This window comes from Varroa jacobsoni, unplaced genomic scaffold (assembly GCF_002532875.2).
Source record: "Varroa jacobsoni isolate VJ856 unplaced genomic scaffold, vjacob_1.0 scaffold_282, whole genome shotgun sequence".
Classification (NCBI taxonomy): Eukaryota; Metazoa; Arthropoda; class Arachnida; order Mesostigmata; family Varroidae; genus Varroa; species Varroa jacobsoni.
The window spans coordinates 209,602-229,362 of record NW_019213184.1 but is presented as its reverse complement, the minus strand read 5'-3'; the positions used below and the strand labels follow the sequence as shown (position 1 = coordinate 229,362).

General features: G+C 43.2%; 1 protein-coding gene and 1 long non-coding RNA gene across 3 annotated transcripts in view; both read left to right on the top strand.

Moving 5' to 3' along the window:
• LOC111258975 (uncharacterized) overlaps window positions 1–19,761 on the top strand; it is an 85,268-nt gene that overhangs the window by 39,407 nt on the left and 26,100 nt on the right. For both annotated transcript variants that reach the window (XM_086967676.1, XM_022830602.2), the window contains exon 2: window positions 751–1,008. In XM_086967676.1, the coding sequence (XP_086823802.1) occupies window positions 751–1,008 (258 nt within the window). The remainder of the gene's footprint in view (window positions 1–750; window positions 1,009–19,761) is intronic.
• LOC111258976 (uncharacterized) lies at window positions 13,269–16,797 on the top strand. The gene is made up of 2 exons (XR_002679336.2): window positions 13,269–14,848; window positions 16,258–16,797. It is a non-coding gene; the product is annotated as an uncharacterized LOC111258976 (long non-coding RNA).

Sequence of the window (19,761 nt, the reverse complement as noted above, 5' to 3'; positions counted from 1 at the left end):
TTTTCTGTTGGCACTGCATAGGCATAACATACGTGTGGGGGATTATTGCGAGCCGTAAAAGTATGCCACGAAGAAAATGGTTATACCACGCCTTATGTAGAAGTTTAATGAAAACTGTAGCTTTGGTAAGGAATATGCTTAAGTTGGCCAGTTGAGGTAACTTTGTTAGACATATAATTAAAGATGGATTTTTAAAAAGCCGTACCGATGGAGTTCTCTTCGAAAGTTACAAACCATTATTTTTATTTTGCTTGAGATATTATAAAAACTGTACATTGATAGGTTTTCATCCAAATGTTACTATGGTCCTATGACTATTACACTTCTTTCCACGTGGAACCTCAAGCGTAGTTCGTTCGCTGTTTCCACATAAACGGTCCTATGTCGTCTCTTTTTGTGCGAACTTTGTCCTTTTTTTTCAATGATTATTTCGCCTGCAGGTATTGAACTTATTTAGACATACTGCGCGCCGTAGTAGCTATTCTTTGCTCAGGATCTACACTCTGGCAATGATTTTATAACCTTGTTCAGTCAATTGCACACACGCGAACTAAGCCTTCCTCCTTCCTAGTCCACAGAACTACAGTAAAATACAAAATAATTTTATATAAATAAATTCATAGTTTCGTCAACCACTGAACTGTGATTCTAGGTGTGTAATAATTTATAGTGAATAGCATCGATGAAGTACTTGCAACTATATATATATACATACAAATGTCTCTATTTATCATTGGATCGTATTTTCAGGTGGCCTTAGGCCAAGACGACGAGTTCTCCCCATCAGTTAGTGCTGTTTGCGATAAAGGCTATATTACGATCTCGGTCGCTACGGATAAGCCTTTCCAAGGGGTTGTACACACGCGAGATGTCAACGAGCGCGGTATTACGAAAGAGCTACGGAAAGAGCCGTGCGTTGCCTACGGACAGGGCGGAACCAATACGTCTTTGAGGCTCAGCCTATTTTCACGAAGCGACGACCCTCTTTATTGCGGCGTCCGGAAAAGGGTAAGTTGAATTTGTGTGCTCGATATTTGATTTCTATGTTCAGTTTACTGTTTATGTTCTGCCATATAATATCGTTTCAGATCAGAGCGGGCAGAAAATTGTTAAACTTGTTTACTAAAATATGCTTGAGTGGGGTAACTGCACGAATGGGAACGTTTTCCCATGGTCTTCTTCAGATACTGATATTAAATGAACTATTATTGCATACTGGTCACGTTTTACGTCTGCTCTTCCAGATCCAAAGGTTGTAATGCTGATGCGCATCACGTTGCACACTGTACATTTTTTGCTGGTAGAAAGAGTTTATTTAAAAAGCTTGTTTTTTTTTTTCATTCACGACAGATTATGTCAGATACGCCATAATCTGCAGGCTATTTGCTGTTTCTCATCCAGTGAAGGGAGAGACACGATATTATACTGCGTGTATACAGCTTTGCTAACCTCACAGACACCTCACATTGCCCATTACCTGTATGAAAGACGAGTGTCAGCAAACGCCGTTGCTACTGTTCGGTTATGATTAAGATAAAAAAAAAAAAACTGATCTTCATACGATCGATTGGGGCTTATACGAACACCTCACAATTACACCCCGTGTGCTTCTAATGCCTAAAGGCCAAACGTGACTTTTGCAGGCCTCCATTGTTTTCGCAGTCATAATGGAAGAAAAAAGCCGAAGAATAGTAGCACTTATCGTTGCTATTTTTTTTAAGTGTTTAAAGCATGATAAGTGACTGTTTCCGTAGGTGCGCTAAAGAAGGGCCGCATAACGTTACACTGGGATAGACGATGCAGGTGGATCGTTTAGCGAATCGTCTGTGCAGCTGTCGTTTTAGTTCGCGCCGGGTAGGGGCTGATTTTCGGCTCAACGTGGGAGGCCATTAGCTAAACCCCACGCCCCTATTACTACTGCCTAGGGATCTGCAGTAATGGGGTTTGGTCGTTGTTTTTGTTCGTCGTTCAATTAATCTGTAGCAAACTTCGCCAATATTGATAGCAGCTTCAGCTACATTCTACGTCGAGATATGAAAACCAGAGGCAGTAATAGATTCGACAACCTCTGCTGAGACTTTGTGACGTGCCGCCGAAAACACACAATTAATTTTGTAACTTTGCAATGACTTGGTAGAAACTTTCGCTAAAATTATCCTGTACAGAGGTACATCTAATCAGACACGTGTATCAGACGGATCTTTTCCAGCGACACGCTTGAAGTAGCAAACATCAGACGCATAATTGAAGCTGAGCGATGATTTCTCACTCAACCGAAGCACATTAAATTTCGTACAAAAAAAGATATTGGCTCACCCATTAGTGTGTCCGGTTAGCGCACAGTCTGTTGTCGTTCACTTCCAATAAAAAAATTGCTCGCTCTACGAATTAATAAAGTTTTTCCCATTCACAGGATCCGATCACTCGGTGGTCAACGTACAACCATAGTTATTTCACTACCGTCCTATTGTTATTTGGCGTCATTGTAAAGAATCTAGCGTCCGAAAGTCGTCCTATTGGTTCATCCTATGACTCTCTATGGTCTCGGTGAATTTTAGCGAGCGCCTGTTAGTAAATCCTTCCGGCCTTTCAGAGAAGTTCGTCGTATTTAGTCATAAAAACAGACAGCCGATTGTGCCAACATCGGAACCGATCACTGACCGATCTCTCCAATTTAGTAATTCAATAACTTAGTAAAGTAAATTATACGCTGTATTATTACTAGTGATAATATAAATAATTTACCAATAAACAAACATCGAATTTTGAAGAAGTTACCGCGGCTTCGTCGAAACGAAACTAGATTCCAATAAATATTCTGATTATACGCAGAGCGTTTGGAGCTTACAGCTTCTGGAAATAGGTATCTTTTAGCCCTCTGCTGGAAGAATGAATCCGTCGACATCGCGGGTAATATGGCACGAAACGACGATGCTGATCAGTGCTGACGTTCCGTTAACGCGTAAAACCACGGTTCATGGATCAGGCGAGAGGTCTAATTGGCTCAGTATGGCTTCGACATCGACTAGACGTAAACGCGCGTAATCTACCCATAACTGAATAGTGAGGACGTAAACGATCAACTGCGTAGAAGAGTTATAAAGAGGCCTGGTAGCTAGTTATGAGTGCTGTTCCAACTATTATCGGTGGGGTTGTTTCCAAAATAATGCCCGTAATAGTTGTGTATTTAAGATACCCTTTCTCTCTGACGTGATTTTCTAAATTTTGTATCAAAATTTTTTGCAGTTTAATTTGCAGATTTGATGTCATCCTGTTCCATATTCCATTGCGATCAATTGTACTGTTATAGCGTATCGCCAGACCGTAGCGTACCAACAAATACGGGGTCATCGATGAGTGCAGGTCTTTAATTGCGTTCCGTTGAGCCCGACGCTGGATCTTGCAGACGGCATTGGCTATATGTTCTGCTGCCGATGCAATTTTGGGTGGAAAGCCCATGTTTAAAAAGAGATTTCGTGACACAGTAATGTTGTTGGGAAGCTGCGTCTTTTTTTGGGTCGCTGTTTGTCTATCTTTACCAATGCGTGGTAAGACAAAGCGTTGTTTAGATTCAGCTTTTACTTTCGTTTTTTCTTTACGGTTGCCTTTTCGTCAAAAATTTTCTAAGACGCGCGTGGACACAGGTTGGTGAAAGGAGTCGCATTTTTCCCTACATTTGCCATTACATATGTCGCAGTAATCGAAACGTCCGCTTGTCGAACTCAGCTCGCAACTTGTTTCTAATAACTTCTCCATGTGAAAGTCAATAGAAATGAAAAGATTGCTCTCCTCCTTTGATAACAGTAACAATAAGTGTTGAGTAGAATTTGTACAGAAAACATAGGCGTACCTTTAGACAAAACATAAATTGAATCTCCTGATCCTTATTCACGCTATCGTTTCAACCAGCAGATCGAATACAAAACAACTTTCTATGCTTCAGAGTCAATAGTATCTAACAGATTTATTATATAACGAAATATATTAATGTTACATCGTCGTATGACTATGAACAGTAACCACGTAAATGCGCCATCTGTCACCAGGAAGTGGCAAGCATGATTTTCGTCACCGGCGATCTTCTATTCACGATCTTTTTTCGACTCTACTTATAGTTTGAGGTATTTCTTTATGAACAAATACCATATAATCATGTATACGTTTTACTAGGCATAACAATAAATAGGCCCAAGAGAGGATAAAATGTCTGGCCCAAGTGGAAGTGCACTGTAGTTCTCTGCTACAACATCTGCGCCACAATCAACTAGCGTGTCTACGTTACCACCCATAACTGTTTCTGCCATTGGTTTATTAATGATTTTTGCTTACCTACCGGTGACGTTTTTAACCGTCACAGTGGGCATTTTATGAAGCAATCGAATTGTGCGATGTCTTGTCGCGTTTCATCCAGACTGCTGACAGAACTTCACTCCATTGATGATCTTTCTCGTTCACAGCTTTGTGACATTGTAATATATCGACAAAAACAAATGAAACGATATTTGTTCCTGTTTTGTAGAAGGACCCAAACTGGCCATTATTTATATCGACCTGGCCGTCGACTAACAGAGTGTCATTCCACTACCCTATATGTTATACATACAACTTCATGTATCTACCGTTTTACGACCAAAAGAGAACGCGAGGTTAGAAAATACGTATAAACGCAACGAAGGACGCCTGAGAACGCTTCTGAGAAATGACTGGCAAACAGATATACGGACCAGTCGAAAGATATGTTTCTGCCTTCAGATTTCTTGCAAGCGTCTCTCGAAAAGCATTTTTATACAAAAATAATTTACACAAAGAAAAGAATGAAAAGAAATCAGCCTTACGGTAAAGGGGCACCCAAAAAAAGTCTAACTCTTGTGAAGATATCCAAGCGGCGCATACCTTCCCTTTTGTCTTACTACACGCTATAAAATTGGTCAGTACCAGGAGGAACTCAAATAATAATAGCAATATTAGTAATAGCAACAGCAGTGATCACGTATCTGTGGCCAAGAAGATACCGGATACATATTCAGTTACTTACGATAGATAACAGTAATGCAGATAATCGGGCTCCGCGTAAATAGAGACAGAGGAATTGTTTAAAATTATATATTGAGGTACAACACCCGAATGCTACTCTTCCGGCCGCTGGCATGATTAACGCTCAGCCGACGGACGTTACCGAGCGGCCGCAGTATTCCAACGGGGTTCCGTTGCGCGGTCTATAGACCAGTGACTAGCAACAATGATAAGATCCCGATGACCTTGGACGACACCGTGACTGTGTTCGCACGTCCGCCATTTCTATGCCGCTGCTGCTACTTCTTCTGTCGCTATTGTCTTTGTTCCTTGCGGGAACGAATGGTACGTACGATACGAACAGACCGCAACACTTTGACCGGATGCCACATCCAGGTTTCTCGCTGCGGTGGCCTGAAGCGCGGAGCGGCGACAGTTAGTAATTGAGTTTTTGCCGCTTTACTATCATCAGCCGTACGGTACCATTCCGATAGCGGGGAAATATTCTCTAGGGAAGAACATTTTCTTCCCATTTACGAGACGTTCGTCACTTGAATGCCAAAAAAGTTCGTCGCGTTTATTGACTTGCGCCTTAGGGCGCCGATGACGAAGACGAGGACGGCATCGGTGTTGACGGTGTCCGTTGTCTGGCTCGTCTACGCCACTATATTGTAAGCTTCTTCCAATGTATACATAATACGAGTAACTGTACAGAAGAACATTTTCTGGGAGGCGTACCTGTTTACAGGATGGCTACTTGCGGGGTGAGACAAGTCCAATTTAGCTGTCCTCGTCATGGCGCCGTGGTGACACGTTCGCCTATTAATCAAATGGGCTAAAGGTGATGCCCACGACCAGGTTCTGCGCTCGAGCCCCAAGACACAGTTTATTTCATAATGCAAAAGGCCAATAATCTGCTCCAATGTATAGTTAACGCAATACCACCCCAAAAACTCTAACCATCCAAGTCTAATTTCTCAGTATACGGGTATCGGCGGTGGTTTGTACATGCTGTAGAAAGGCAATGGCAATACACTCAACTATATATATATATATATATATATATATAGAATAAAAAGGATGCTCATATCGATGTCGTTAGTGGATGCGTGTTTTTATGGTAACAAAATATGGGAGGATCCGAATGGTTTATACGTATTGAACGAAGGGATTCAATCATATGTTTTCTCCGTAGTGCTTTGGGGTTCGTATCTATTGAGGTTACTCTGAATCGAACGATGCTTGAACGAAGAACGGCAAGTCCGACATTTACAAACCCGAAACGGTCACATAAAAAATATCCGTTCATATTTTTCGAATATGCGATACTAGCTTCAACAACAGAACAAGTTCCAAATTAGCGTTAAAGGTACGGGCTTGCCGTGCAAAGCCTTTCTGCCTGTGCTTGTTTAATCCGATTCCCTCACGACGCTATTTGGCATATCACATACGAAGTTCACTCTGCATCTAAATGCTGTTTGTACGTGGCCATATTTGATTTTTGTCTGTTAGTGTTGTTAAGTTGCTTTTTCCATTGTTGTTTCGCTTTCGTATTGTTAACGACGATCGACATTATGTTTTCCAGTAATGGCGACCTGTATCACAACAACCAGGAAAGCGTGGTCACGTTCAGTATCAGCGATTATTTGCGCTACGGGATTCGAATATAATTGCAGTGTAGAAGTGGATTAGGCTAAATGGTCGGAGGCCTAGGAGGTGAAGAGATTACAATATGATATTGGGTAAAATCCGGCCAATGAGTGAACCAGGCGTGAATAGAGCAAAAACAATGCACAATACGATCCTGAATACTGAAGTCGATGGTTAAACGCGATGGTTTACGTGACGGTTTAAAATACGTATATTAATCTAAATCGGCTTTACCATTTAAATAAAAAACGTAAAACAATGTGATTAGATAAATTATAAAGTCTATTGTTCATCAAGCATTATCCTTCAAATATAGTTTTATTGCATTTCCGCAATACGGCTGCGGTGTTATGAAATTTTTCTTGGTAGCTTCTAATTTAATGTTCATCTCTGTTTACGAGGGCACAGCGGTGAGATTTGAGGCGGGAAAAAACTGTCCCTAAAACACTTTTCCGCCACGTAAAATATACAGTATGTCCTATTCTGCTCTGTGTAGAAACCTAGTTAAACAACAAAATATTGTTTGCTTCTTTACTTAGGCATGTTCAGGCAGTGTAAGCACACAGAGGGCTACCAACTTCTGAAGGCCCTAATGGGCGTTATTTACGATGTTCGATATGCAATGTCGTTACGTCAGAAGCCGCACCCCATTCGAAGCCCAGTTTTTACTCATAAGCGCGTAAGGCAATCTTAAGACACTGATCACATTATTTCGATTACGCCCAGCTCACGCTGATCTTATGTAGCTGTTTCAGGGACGACTTAACACGGATAAACTATCTAAACCTCAACCCAGAAGTAAAAATCGATATTTGCGCGGATCTTCACTATTGAGCTTCTCCTGGCCTATCAACCGATTAAAGTATTTTTTTTTTTTAAGATTTTAATGATAAATTGTCCATTATTCGAGCACCGGCAAGTGCAAATAGCAGAAACGGTTCGCCATCCGCAATTGGATATTGAAAAAATTGTGCTAAATCAGAATTTAGAAATTTCGCGTACTTTCCGCGACAGCGTTTATAGGCACAGATCTACACGGTTAGTATGGCCATCCGCTGTGGCCAAAGATTGAAGGCAAACAAATTTGCAAGAAGTTATGGCTGAGTCAACAGCGGTACTACGAAGACAGGGGTTTATTAAGAAGAGACTGTATAATAATTAAGACAATATGAAGGTTTATTATAAGCGTCATTGACTGGCTAACTTATGGGCGGAAACTTCCTACATTCACAGACTATGCCGGCCCATGGGTCGCTAATTTTACTTTGGCATGACAGCTTGTTGTTGGATTAGAGGTTCGAATCTAATGCCATCAGTGGGCATAGTCATAAATATTTATATACTATAAGAGTGAGTGGTCACTGTTAGTGCTTAATAACGAACTCACAAACCAGCATGCATATCGTATTATATAATAGATAAAAGCTTATTATCTATTATGTTTAGCTCAAATTCAGTGAAGTAATCGAGCTGATCGCTCACAGGGGTCGAATGTGTGTTGATAGAACATAATATGTCCAACTGTTTAAAAACTTTTCTCTCATCTTCGTATTTAGTTGCGGTACAATCGCCTATATATGATAGGTACCCCTACGAGAACGATAAGAACCCAGCGTTCCGGCATGCCACAGACCGAGCTGTTGTTGTCCATCGTCCGAGAACCAATACCTACACTACTAGCAACCAACAGAATAACTCATACTCCATTGGCATGAGACTTGACAACGTCCGATAACCATTGGCAGACGTATACCCATATATCTGTTAGGCTTCGTCAAATGTGAAAGCAGCAGCAGCAGCAGCAGCAGCAGCAACAACAAAAGTCCTAATGCTAAGCAATGGTATCAATTTTATTCTAAAATCGTTTAAAGGTTGTTTTTGTTAGCCGCATCGCCGTTATTGTCGCTGCTATCGTCTTCAAAAAAATTTAAAATTAAGATTGATACAGTTGCCACAACAACAACCACTGTCCAGGCCGGCAAATAAAAAGCATCAGCTGCTGGCCCGCTTCATTGTTGCTATACAATTGCTGCGATACAAGAACATATCTAGAAATTATTTGCGTGCACTGGGGATTTTTCCCTTGGGTCTATGAGTGCTGCCGGTTGTTGTGGTGTTTTCATTTCTGGGTGGGTCGATAGCCGCCGATCGCCGATTTGAGCCTGACTCTGCTCCTTTTGTCAGTGGGACGGTTGGAACCTACTGCTGATAGGCTATCGCCACCTATGCATAACGATGCTGTCGATGATGGAACACTTGAGAGGGGGGTCAGAGCTGGGCCCTCCAGATCAAACGGCAGCTGCGCCATATCTGCCATTTTGGCGTCGTAGACGGCAATAGAACATCCGAATGCTAGCTAGTCAGACGATCCGACACTTTTCTGATGTTATCCCCCACCCTCTGCTATTTTACCAGCAGCAGGTTTGCCCCGTGGTACGCAATCCGTGACATAAAAAGGTAATCGGATTCCATCTTTCGCTGTCTTTTCTGTCAGCGAGTTTTCCTTCCTTAAACGACGTCAACGAACAATCGACGCGTAGTCATCGTGTCGGATGCCAACATACATCAGGTCAATGGTTCTAACTTTAACAATAGACAACAAAAACTTTACTGAGCAACACATGTATGCATCTGTAGGTGGCGATCTATACGGTGACTCGTCTATCTACCTGAAGGGGACCGAAACGTCGCACTAATAGGGAGTAATCTTAGGCCGATGTTGTCTGATGGGGAACAACGTTTGATAATGTTACTATTTCTATCAAGACGCTTGAAAGCGTTCTGTGCATGTGTACGTGAGAGCGTAGTTGTATGTAGTGACATTATCTATAATATATAGCCGCCGAATAAATGAGCAAAGCTTACTAGCGATGCTTAGTAATTGAATCTAGTATGATTTTGTTAAAGGTTGGAATCATTTCTGATGACGTGCGAGCGTTTCGGCCGATCAATCGTAGACAACCTGTTTATGGCCGCTCATTGTTTCGTTAGGTGATTTGTCTTCTCCTGCATTTTGATCACGCGGTCGCAGACACTCGTATACATTCCGCATATTTAGCCCTCGTTGGGCTGATCGAATAGCAATAATGGAAAGCATACAATAGACTTAATGATCTTGTCCCCTGTCTTTGCCATTTCCAAAATGGCACACAGCACTAAGCGTATCTCAAAACATTAGGCCGACAAAGCGATCGTATTGACATACTGATGAAGTTAAATCTGTCTAGTATTATATCATTTGCCAGAGAAATATAACGATAAGGTGTTAGCAGCGGTACACGGGACGAACATGATTGGAGAAGGCGATATGAGGAAGACCAGGCAAAAAGTATGTCTATAACATGTTTAATATTAGCCGTTGGCTAGCGGTATGTCGATTTGCGTAACTTCATTTATGCCGCCGATCACTACCAGCGCTAATTAGTACACTTTTAGCCAACGGACATGTCCGTTATTTTTTGCAAGCTATATGCTTTGCCGTAATGGTTGGCGTCAGAGGCAACGCCAATAGTTTTTATCCGGTTTATCCAACGTTCACTGTCGCCGCCGCCAACGCTGCTATCTTCGGTACTTCAGCTAATCGTATCCTGCTTCAAAGTACCATTAACGTCTATCCGCGTCGGGATCTGCTCGTCGCATGCATTACAGTTGCCTTTGATTTGAACCCACTCTTCGTCGGGTTACATACACCTTCTTGGGCCATCGTTCGGTATGAATCGTCAGGCCCGTTCTTTCTCGGCTACTTCAGTTTTACCCAAATTTTGTGTGTACGATTACGTCTGTTCTGGCCGAAGATTCAGCCACTCAGGAACTTTGCTGGATATTCTGCTGTTGTTACTGCGATCAACGGGGCCGATGACGCTTGCCATATAGTAGTGACTAGTCATAGGAATTATATTTCGGCCATGCATGCCGACGCGGCACGATGTGCTCGATCTGCATTTGTGTCTGACTCCGTACCCCCTATCCTGTCTGAATCTGTCTGTAATCAGACGAAGTGAGGTGACTTGTTCACAGTTGTTCTCGCCTCCACTTCTTTGATTTCATCTTCTAAAAATAACCTCTATTTTTTTCTGATATAAACGCTCTCACGGAGTCTCGTTCGTCGCTTTGGTCGTCAACAGATCAGCTCATCCTTTTGGCATAATGACCTTTTTTGGACCGTTTAACTATTTTTGCGCTTGCTACCATTTTTCCGTCTTACAACGCTAAAATATTTACCTCTCTTCTGTAGTGTTTGGTACAATGTCTGTTTTTGCGATACGCTATAAGGTCTATACGCATTGGCCCATTTGGGTAGTGCGTTCACTATCGGGTATAGGTATCCATGTCAGCCCGGTCTCGATGTTCTCGCCATCTGCTACGACCATTGCAGCGAACACGGTAGTCACCCTGTTTATTGTACATATATGTATGACACTGCATCAGCACGACGAACTTCAAAGCTCACAATAAGCCGATGGCTAACCGATGCATAAGCTGGAATACTGACGAGGCAAGACAATTACGGCCGCTTTACCGGTAGCTCAACGTGTTCTTCAGCCTGATGCCAACAGATCTCGCCAACTCAAGAACGCCGCGTTCCAGCAGTCGCACACCCAGTCGCAATCATTCGCTAATCGCTGCTACTACGTAGTGGCATGCGCCTCGTACGGACGTTGAAGTCGTACTAAAGGATGGTTAAAATTGTTTTAGCAACTTCATTTCGATAGAAAGAGGCAGTAAAAGGGGATGCTATTAGTAACAAGTGGTGATCGAAGTGATGATAATAATATCAAACGGAAGAAAGCTAAATACGGTGCAGGATACGATGATACGCTTTCTTTTTTTGGTGTGTGTGATTACGTTTTTTTCTACCCACTTATCGGGTAAGCCCTTGCTAATACTACGGTAGCCTGCAGTGGCGATGATCGTTGATTTCGCGGGTTTGAAATAGTAAAGCGACGATTCAGCTATAGCACGTAAACAGGACGCAGGGGTGTATTGTACCGGGCCGAATTAATACCACTATGCACTCAATTAAATCGCAATTGACAACGTATTGCGGCGCGACCCCCCTCCCCCCCCCACCTTCTCCCCACATATAACATGGGTAGCTTTAATCCTTACATGCTGTGCAGACATTCGCAGGGTGATGTACAGCTACCAGGGACGTCGCCCGGTGACTAAGACTAACAAAGAGGACCTTGTCCAACAAGTGCCGTCCTGGCAGTTATTCTCGCCGTGGCCATAATACCATATCGACAACATGAACCCTCAGATATCAGTATTCATGTTGATTTTTCTTCCCCCCTCTCTCTTATTCAAGCACATGCGAACGCACTTAGATTCACGTACGTCACGTATACAAGTCGCGGTTCGAAGTGTTTTCGGCTGCCTCACTGGCTAACCAAGTTTTGTTTACAGTTTCGGCTACTTAACTCGTTGGCAAGGCCGCTGATAACGCCCCCAGGTGTATCGATAAGCTGAGCAATTGTTCTAGTCCTGTGTGACTTTGTTACTAAAATAAATGCAGAAAGCCTAGATCGTTACTAGCCTTTCGGACACATGTACGACTCGCTGTGCCACTTCTGCTTGGTCTTCCCCATTCGACCTTTATTGTACGCTGTCCTTATTTCACAACAGTTGATTCCAGCTTACTGAGCTTCTATACGATTATTACCGACTACCTCATACAAATGTCTGTTCAGGTACTTTTTGTTCCTGTCGTGTCTGGAATTTGATTCTGTGTCCTGCCGCGTCTCACTCCTGACGTACACTATCGCGTCAAACGACGAACAAACCACTAATGCTCATTTCAATAAAAATTGTTAGCAATTATCAGTACGAGTAGCAGACACTGGCCTACATATACGTATACACAAAAACACTATATATTTGTCAAGTGTTCCATTTATACCTGAAATACCACTTCTGAAGATGAGAGCCTCGTTCCGACTGGTGTCAATCAACTTTTCGGAGAAGAAGTGGCCGTCAAATCAGCAGGTGCAGGTTATGGTAATGGCTAGCTAGCTTTTGTCGTGGCGTGTTCGCATCAAGACGTTTGCAGGAAATCGTACCTGAGTTACTAACGTACGCATGTGAATCGTGTCGTCTGTGACTTTAAGTTAAAACTTTAATGATACGTTCGAGCGTTTGCTGCTATAGTGCTGGCAATACGCACGATGCATAATTTCAATGGCAGTTTCAATACTGCTTATTACAGGTTTGCCAGTGTTATGACAAATCGGATCAGCGAGTGATCGATCGATCGATCGATTAAGTCGTCTAATGGTCATCGATGGCCTGGGCAGATCGTCTTTGCCGCCCACCGTCATCATTACGACCCGTTTTCCAAAATGGAGGACTACATCAACTTTTAGCGCGCAACAGCTATCAGAAGTTTGCATCATAAAATCTTAATTAATTAATTACAACATCAATTTATTTGGCGGATCTGCAGTCAATTGATATAAATTTTCGCCCACTAAAAAGCAGACAAAGCCCTTCTCGCCATTTGAAACAACTATGTTCGTCCTTGTCAGGAGATGTACACACATGCTCACTTCTTCGTTTTCTGTAGCCCCTCACTTGAGCTGCGTAAATCGCTTAGCCCAGGCGCCACACTTCAGTCGTGGGCTGTGCAATAGCTAGAATCGTACGAGCCGTCGTGCGGCGGCGATGGCGCCAGCAGCAGATCAGTTGTGCGCTGTCTATGACTCACTGAATATGCCCGTGGGCTGTTGGGCTATTGTGGCTGGGCAGCGTGTACCGCTTTAACAAATACTATTCATCCGCTTGCCCGCCTCTTCGTCTACAGTCTGCCATGCGTCTGTGTGTTCACGTGTGCTTGGTGACGATGTTTCAATGCTTGCCTTGTGTGAGTTACGCCCAACTCGCTTTTTGTTTTCGCGTCCGTAGTGCTAGTGATATGAACGTCCATAGCATCTGCATAGGCGCACTGCTACGAGTCCAGTATGACGACAGTGGTAGATCTGCGTGCAATTCAAGATCGTACTATAAGCCAAGCCAAGTCAAGTCGGAAAGCAGACGCCGCTAGCGAATGCGAATGAAGTAGCGTCGCTACTGCGTTTGTACTGGGGCCAATGATAGCAAAATAATGCCAAACGAAAAGTAACAGCTACCCTCGTAGCTAGACATAGCGGCGGCAGGATTGGCAGGAGCAACCCCAGCGGATCTGTCGAGTAAGGCGAGCCGCTACTAAGAAGGTCGAGATGATTCGCGACGACGGTCGCGTTAATGCTTCGGCACTAATCAACGCCACTATAGAAGCAAACAGTGCGGTTCCCACTGACAGACAAGCAATGAGCGGCGACAAGTATCGCGAAGACGAGAGGCGGTGATGCCACTGTTTCCAACAACATTGTCGTCAACAACAACGAGACAGGGGCTCCGTCTGTTCACAACACACACTTGACAACATACAGACACAGAGAGAAAAGCACGCAAACTGATCTACACGATCCAATTTATTCGACCATTGTGATTGTTGCTATTGTTGTTTTTGTCTACCCATTCCTCCGGCAATAGTAGAACCACAAGGGCTCTACAGCCGCAACCGCTAGTTATAGTCAGTGTATAACTACGAGCGGCCGATGATAGCCACACGGGATCGTTTTCCCTGCGTCCGATCGTCAGCTTGTCGTTCGAAACTTCTAGATCTTAGTGGACTTCTGTTTTCTGGTGGTAAAGAACACACAGACAGTCGTACAGATAAATGGTAGTCGGGGGTTTACGCACCAGCCATTTCTACCTTCAGTTGCCGCCTTTCTAGTAGCGAAGCTCGGAATTTCTGTCGGCGCGGCCGTGGGCAAGCGTTGACGCGAGCGAACTGTGCGGTTACGACGTTGTATTTGCTGCTGTTGTTAGTGCTTTTGCTGTGGTGGGATGGCAAAGTTGTTGAATGCTGGCCTGGACAATTTACGTCTCTCGGCGTAGAGGCACCGACGGTGATCCATAATAGAGTCTCATGGTGATGAAACGCTGACGATGTGTTGGCAGGATTCCGTCTATTAGAGAAGCATTTCGGTTGAGAGTAAGAACGAAGCAAAATGACGAGCAGGAGGGGACGCTGGGGCGGGGCATAACGTGCTGATCGTTCCGATGAAACGAATTTGAAGAAAAATAAAAAACCAAGAAGTAAGCTCATACGTTTTCCTTGGATGAAGACTAAGAAGAAAAGCCGGTAAGTAGAAAACTCTACATCTGTAAATATCGCAACAGAACACATGCACGTTTAGTGTACGCGCGACTGTCTATTTATGTAAATGTACATAAAAAGAGGTGCTAATTAATAGTAAATATATAGTAATTGAGCCATGGCCGAGCAAACACGTGGAGTACATATTGGAAAACGATTACGAGAGATGCGGGACTGCATAGATAACAGTGTGCCAAGTTCTTAAGGACATGCGGCAACAGTTCTATACAACCAGGTATAAAGTGTACAAACAATAGGAGGCATCGTAGTACGTAAGTTAGTTAAGCAGAAATGACAAATTTTCACAGACTTGGAATAACAATAATATTTACAATAATTAACAGATTTGCAACACTACACTGGTATGCACCTGCCCTGTCAAACTGCTGGCTTGATTTGGACGACACATTCTTTATGCAGTTGCTGTTTTTACCAACCGTTATGTCAGATTTATGAGTAATATGCCCCTTTTACAGATAGTTAGAATGATGAAAAACACCCTGAGTCGTCATCAGCTCATCTTTGGTGTCGTCATTCTTACAGCTGCTTCGCCGTTGTCCCCATCTCTGCAGTCAGTATCGCCATACTTATATCATTGTAATGGCAAAACAACCGCACTAACTAGTTAATAACGAAAAATAAGGCTAAAAAAAAAAAATGAGTGAGAGGTTGCGATTGAAACCTATATCGCCATTGCACTGACGCTGCCGACAAACTGGGAACCCTTTACGACACCTTTCTACTACTTGCCGAATGCCGCTTTCGCTGTTTCTTTTGAATCTATCTTAGCGCTACAAACTAAGAACAACAACGAGTCATATTTATTTTAATGTCTTTGTTTTTCCTGAACACTGTTTATTGGCTTAAGGCCCCTTTAGTCCTAGGGACATTTAATCTCTCCAGTGTCTCTTCCCATCAATGCTTATGTATACCCATTTTCCTATGACTTCCCATTCCATCTATGTTCTGAATTTTATGTCTGGTATCGCCGTTAGGTATTTCATCAGACGGCTGGCTTGTTGGTTGGTTCCCAACACAAAATTTCCCACACCTGAATTCGCATTACCGGGCAGCTGCTATTCGTATGGATAACATACTGGCTACTAACGTGAATCACTATTGCATCGCGCCACACAGTCAATGAAGTAGGCGACGTTAGTTAGGCAAATTAAAAGAAGTTAAAATGAAATTCTTGCCGTGAAGTTGCCCCCCTTGAGGGAATTCTTTCTAGGCAGATGCCACAAAGACAATGTGAACGCCACAAGCTAGATGTGAATTGGGAAACCAGGTTGGAGAGAGCACTGAGGTTTGAAATTGTAGCAAACGTTCAGTTTTCCCACTAATGTCCCATTAATTCGGAGCTACTACGGCGGTGATGCTTCTGACTCTTGCAGCTTTTCCGTTGGACGTGCACAGTCGAAAGAGATCCAGGGGCAAAGTGCGACGCAACAACAAATTCAACCTGAAACGAAAACGTATAACATCAGTTTTAAATAATTGATGCGTCGAGATTCTTCACACTGCTTCAGCCTGGCTAGTCTTTAGCTGGTCTGTGCACTGCCCGCTGGAAGAGTACGAGTAACGGTTTCGTCGCGTTACCCGGCCATTTTGTATCCTGCAGAATCGATCTAAGACGCAACGATGCAGATATTATAGAGGAGAGACCGGCGAAAACAAGGAGAGGCCCTTGTCTGCTCTGTGCTAAACACTGCTGCTATTGCAACCGCGTCTGTGGCCTGCCCGCAGTTTTTAAGCTAGTTCAAGAAATAAAAGGCACATTGCTGTGGCCAATTACATCGTGCTTCTGTCCGAAATCATCAGCCGGAGCATCCGCACCTTAAGGAGGAGCCTTAAACACCTTAGACTGCACAAGCCTTTGATTCGAATGTACAAGACCAGAAGTAAAAATAGAAAAAAAAAAAAAAAAAAAAAAAGCGAATTCGACAGGCCGACCATTAATCTTCATAGCGGGACGAGAACCTTGGTCTCAGCCATGTAAAGGCCTTTTATTGGTGGTTTGACTGACTTAGCCTTGGATACTGGAAGGGAACCAACCTCAATTTTTGTTAAGTTGAATAGTGCCGTTTGCTTTAATACTGACTATAGTAATGTTACGGGCTTTTTCACGATCTGCCTAAATATATTCAACATAGAATACATTTCGTTTGTGAGTTATAGCTTTGTGTAAGATAGTATTTCTAAATCGACACTGATCGACACCGAACCGCTGGGGTCTTCCGATTTTCAAATAACCTCTTTTCTCAATTGAATTTCTTTTGTTTCGAATAGCCTATCACATGCGCTTTCTTTGTCTTCACGGAACGGCGACAGCTTTAGTATCGTCCCTGTTTGAATCAATGGGAGCGATTTTTTTGCATTATTTTGAATATTGCCGCTTTTTCCCCTCGGACGCCAAACCTTGCTTTATAGTTTTATTTCGTAATCGGCTCCTTCGTATCTATTCGTCTTGATAATCGTAAGCCGTTGAACTGTGAGCCACTCTCAGTGAGTTCGACTGCCTAAAGCAGGAAATTCAAAGAAAAAAGTTGGCTACAACCAGTAAAAACGAGCTGACGGGCGAGGCCGCCAAAGAAAAAACGGAAAGATAGGGAATTGACAAAAACGACAAAATATATTACAATAGTATACAATATCGATAAAGAGTAAAATCGGGACTGTCTGAGTGGTGCGATTTGATTTGGTTGGCCGTTAAGCCCGCCATATATAAGTGAAACATCTCTGCCGAGTTTTCCGTCTGCCAGTCGACGTCGATATTCGCTTTATACCATTAGGCCCAACCCGACACCCTGTTTAGGCACACACTAATCCATAACATTTCGTCGTCGGCGGCTGCTGCTGCTGCTGCTGCCGCTGCTAAAATGACCGTTTGTCAAGTTTTTATGTCACCGTTATTGATACTGTACCCCAGTACTTCATACGGTGGGATCTCTGATAGGCACATTCCGTCCGCGTGACATTCGACGATAGCACAGCCGCTGCATGCATCCGTTGACTGACCTACCGGAGAAAGCTGAACAGCACGTCAGCACGGTAATAACTTCTGGGGTACGTAAAATTTCGTTGATGTCGTCGATTCTGGCTGCAGCGACGTGTGGCTACCAGGCGCTTTTCGTCGTTCGTTCAGCTCTGTACGTCCCATTGTATGGCTGTAGTGTAGTAACACTTGATCGTGATCTATCGAACATATGACCATATATACGCCGTGTTTTTTCTGTTCAGGCTGTCCGTGCTGTGTCTGATGCTGATCGGCGTGCGGATACACAGCATTGTATTGTCGCTACCCCTGACAGAATTCCGCTGGAATTCAATCGTTCTTCAAGCAGATCTGGTTTACTCATTTATAGCAGTGAATTGCCTACCGACCAGCTCTGTTCCGACGGTAGCATTTATGTTCCGAAATCGCGTGCATCATATTCATTTTTAAACACAACAGAAATGTGATAAGATCTCTGGGCAGCTAGGTAACTGTTGTCCAACTTCCAGGAGCAGCTAGATGCTGTTGCAGCTCTACTATCCGTCCGTTGGCCTGTTGTCACTATAGGCTGTTAATCGAGTTAGCTTGATCGTCGGCGATAAGGCGAACAAATAGACGCTCGTCCACTTGTCCGATTCTCCAGATCGCTTCTGGTATCGTTGAAGTTTTCGTCGCTGCTGGTATTCGAGATGGCGTCACATTTGCTCACCGCCCAAAAGTTCTATCGAAAACGTGATGCGTTCACGTAGTAGTTAAAGGGATAGCGTGAGTACGCCAACATGCACTATGACCGCCATCGAGGTAATTTTGCTGGCGCATACTGCACCTCACCACCTGCTCATGTCGTTTCCGCTATCGATCAATACAAACACGTATAGCGGACGTTTACGGTGTTTTTCACTATTGAAATGTTATGCCGCTGTTGATGTTGTCTCCCGTTTGCCGCCATAGGGTCCATCAAGGGGTGGCTAGACGATCTGTCATTCTACTGAGATAAGAGCCAATCAAAGGAGATCAATTCATTCGAGAAAAAATTATCCGAATGAACTATTATTATGTACTCCGTACCATAATGTTTAATCGTAGTTTCATATCATAACGAGTGTTTATCAAAAGTCACCCGTAAGGCTAACTCCGTCTAATTAGGACTAAAGGCTGAAGACCATAAAATTTTGTTCACTACTGCAATGATAAATGGTGAATTACTCAGAAAAAACGATCAGCCGACCTAACCTAAAGGGTTAGGGTAACAAAAAGTATGACTTGTCTCAGATGTAAAAGATGATACTTAAGATAAGGATGAGAATTCATTTTTTATAGGTCGGAAGTAGGGTTCTGTTCTGGCGATCTGTACGGACTTCTGCTAGCCATTATCAGGACAATTAGGCATATGCTCGCACGGACATAGTGAAAACTTCATTTACTAACAATTTTGCTATGAGTGTCGATTGGGTCGCCATTAGAATTTACCCCGTTTATTCTAGTAATCTATAGTACTCGAAGTAGTTATGTTGCAAGGTAGAATTTACTGCGCAAACATTTGCGCGACGGTTAGAAATGCGTTTTTACGTGCTTAATTTTTACACATCTTTAACAGCTTGTCACATCCTGCGAAGAGTTCAACGTTCATTCCTTACAGTCGCTGAGAACAACTTCGCAAATGAACGACAAGCAGTGAACCAGCGTTTCAACATTGTGATTTGCTCCAACGTCGCTTTTTATTGTAGACCACTATTGCTGCGATCTGCGGTAAAAAATCTGTGACAGAATGAAATCAATAGGGGCATGCCTTCCGTGATCTATCCATAAGATGAATGTTAGTCTGCCGTTCTGCTGACGGCTAGTGATTCATTGGCAAATACTTTTTTGTGATGACAATTTAAAAGTTGTTGACACGAATATA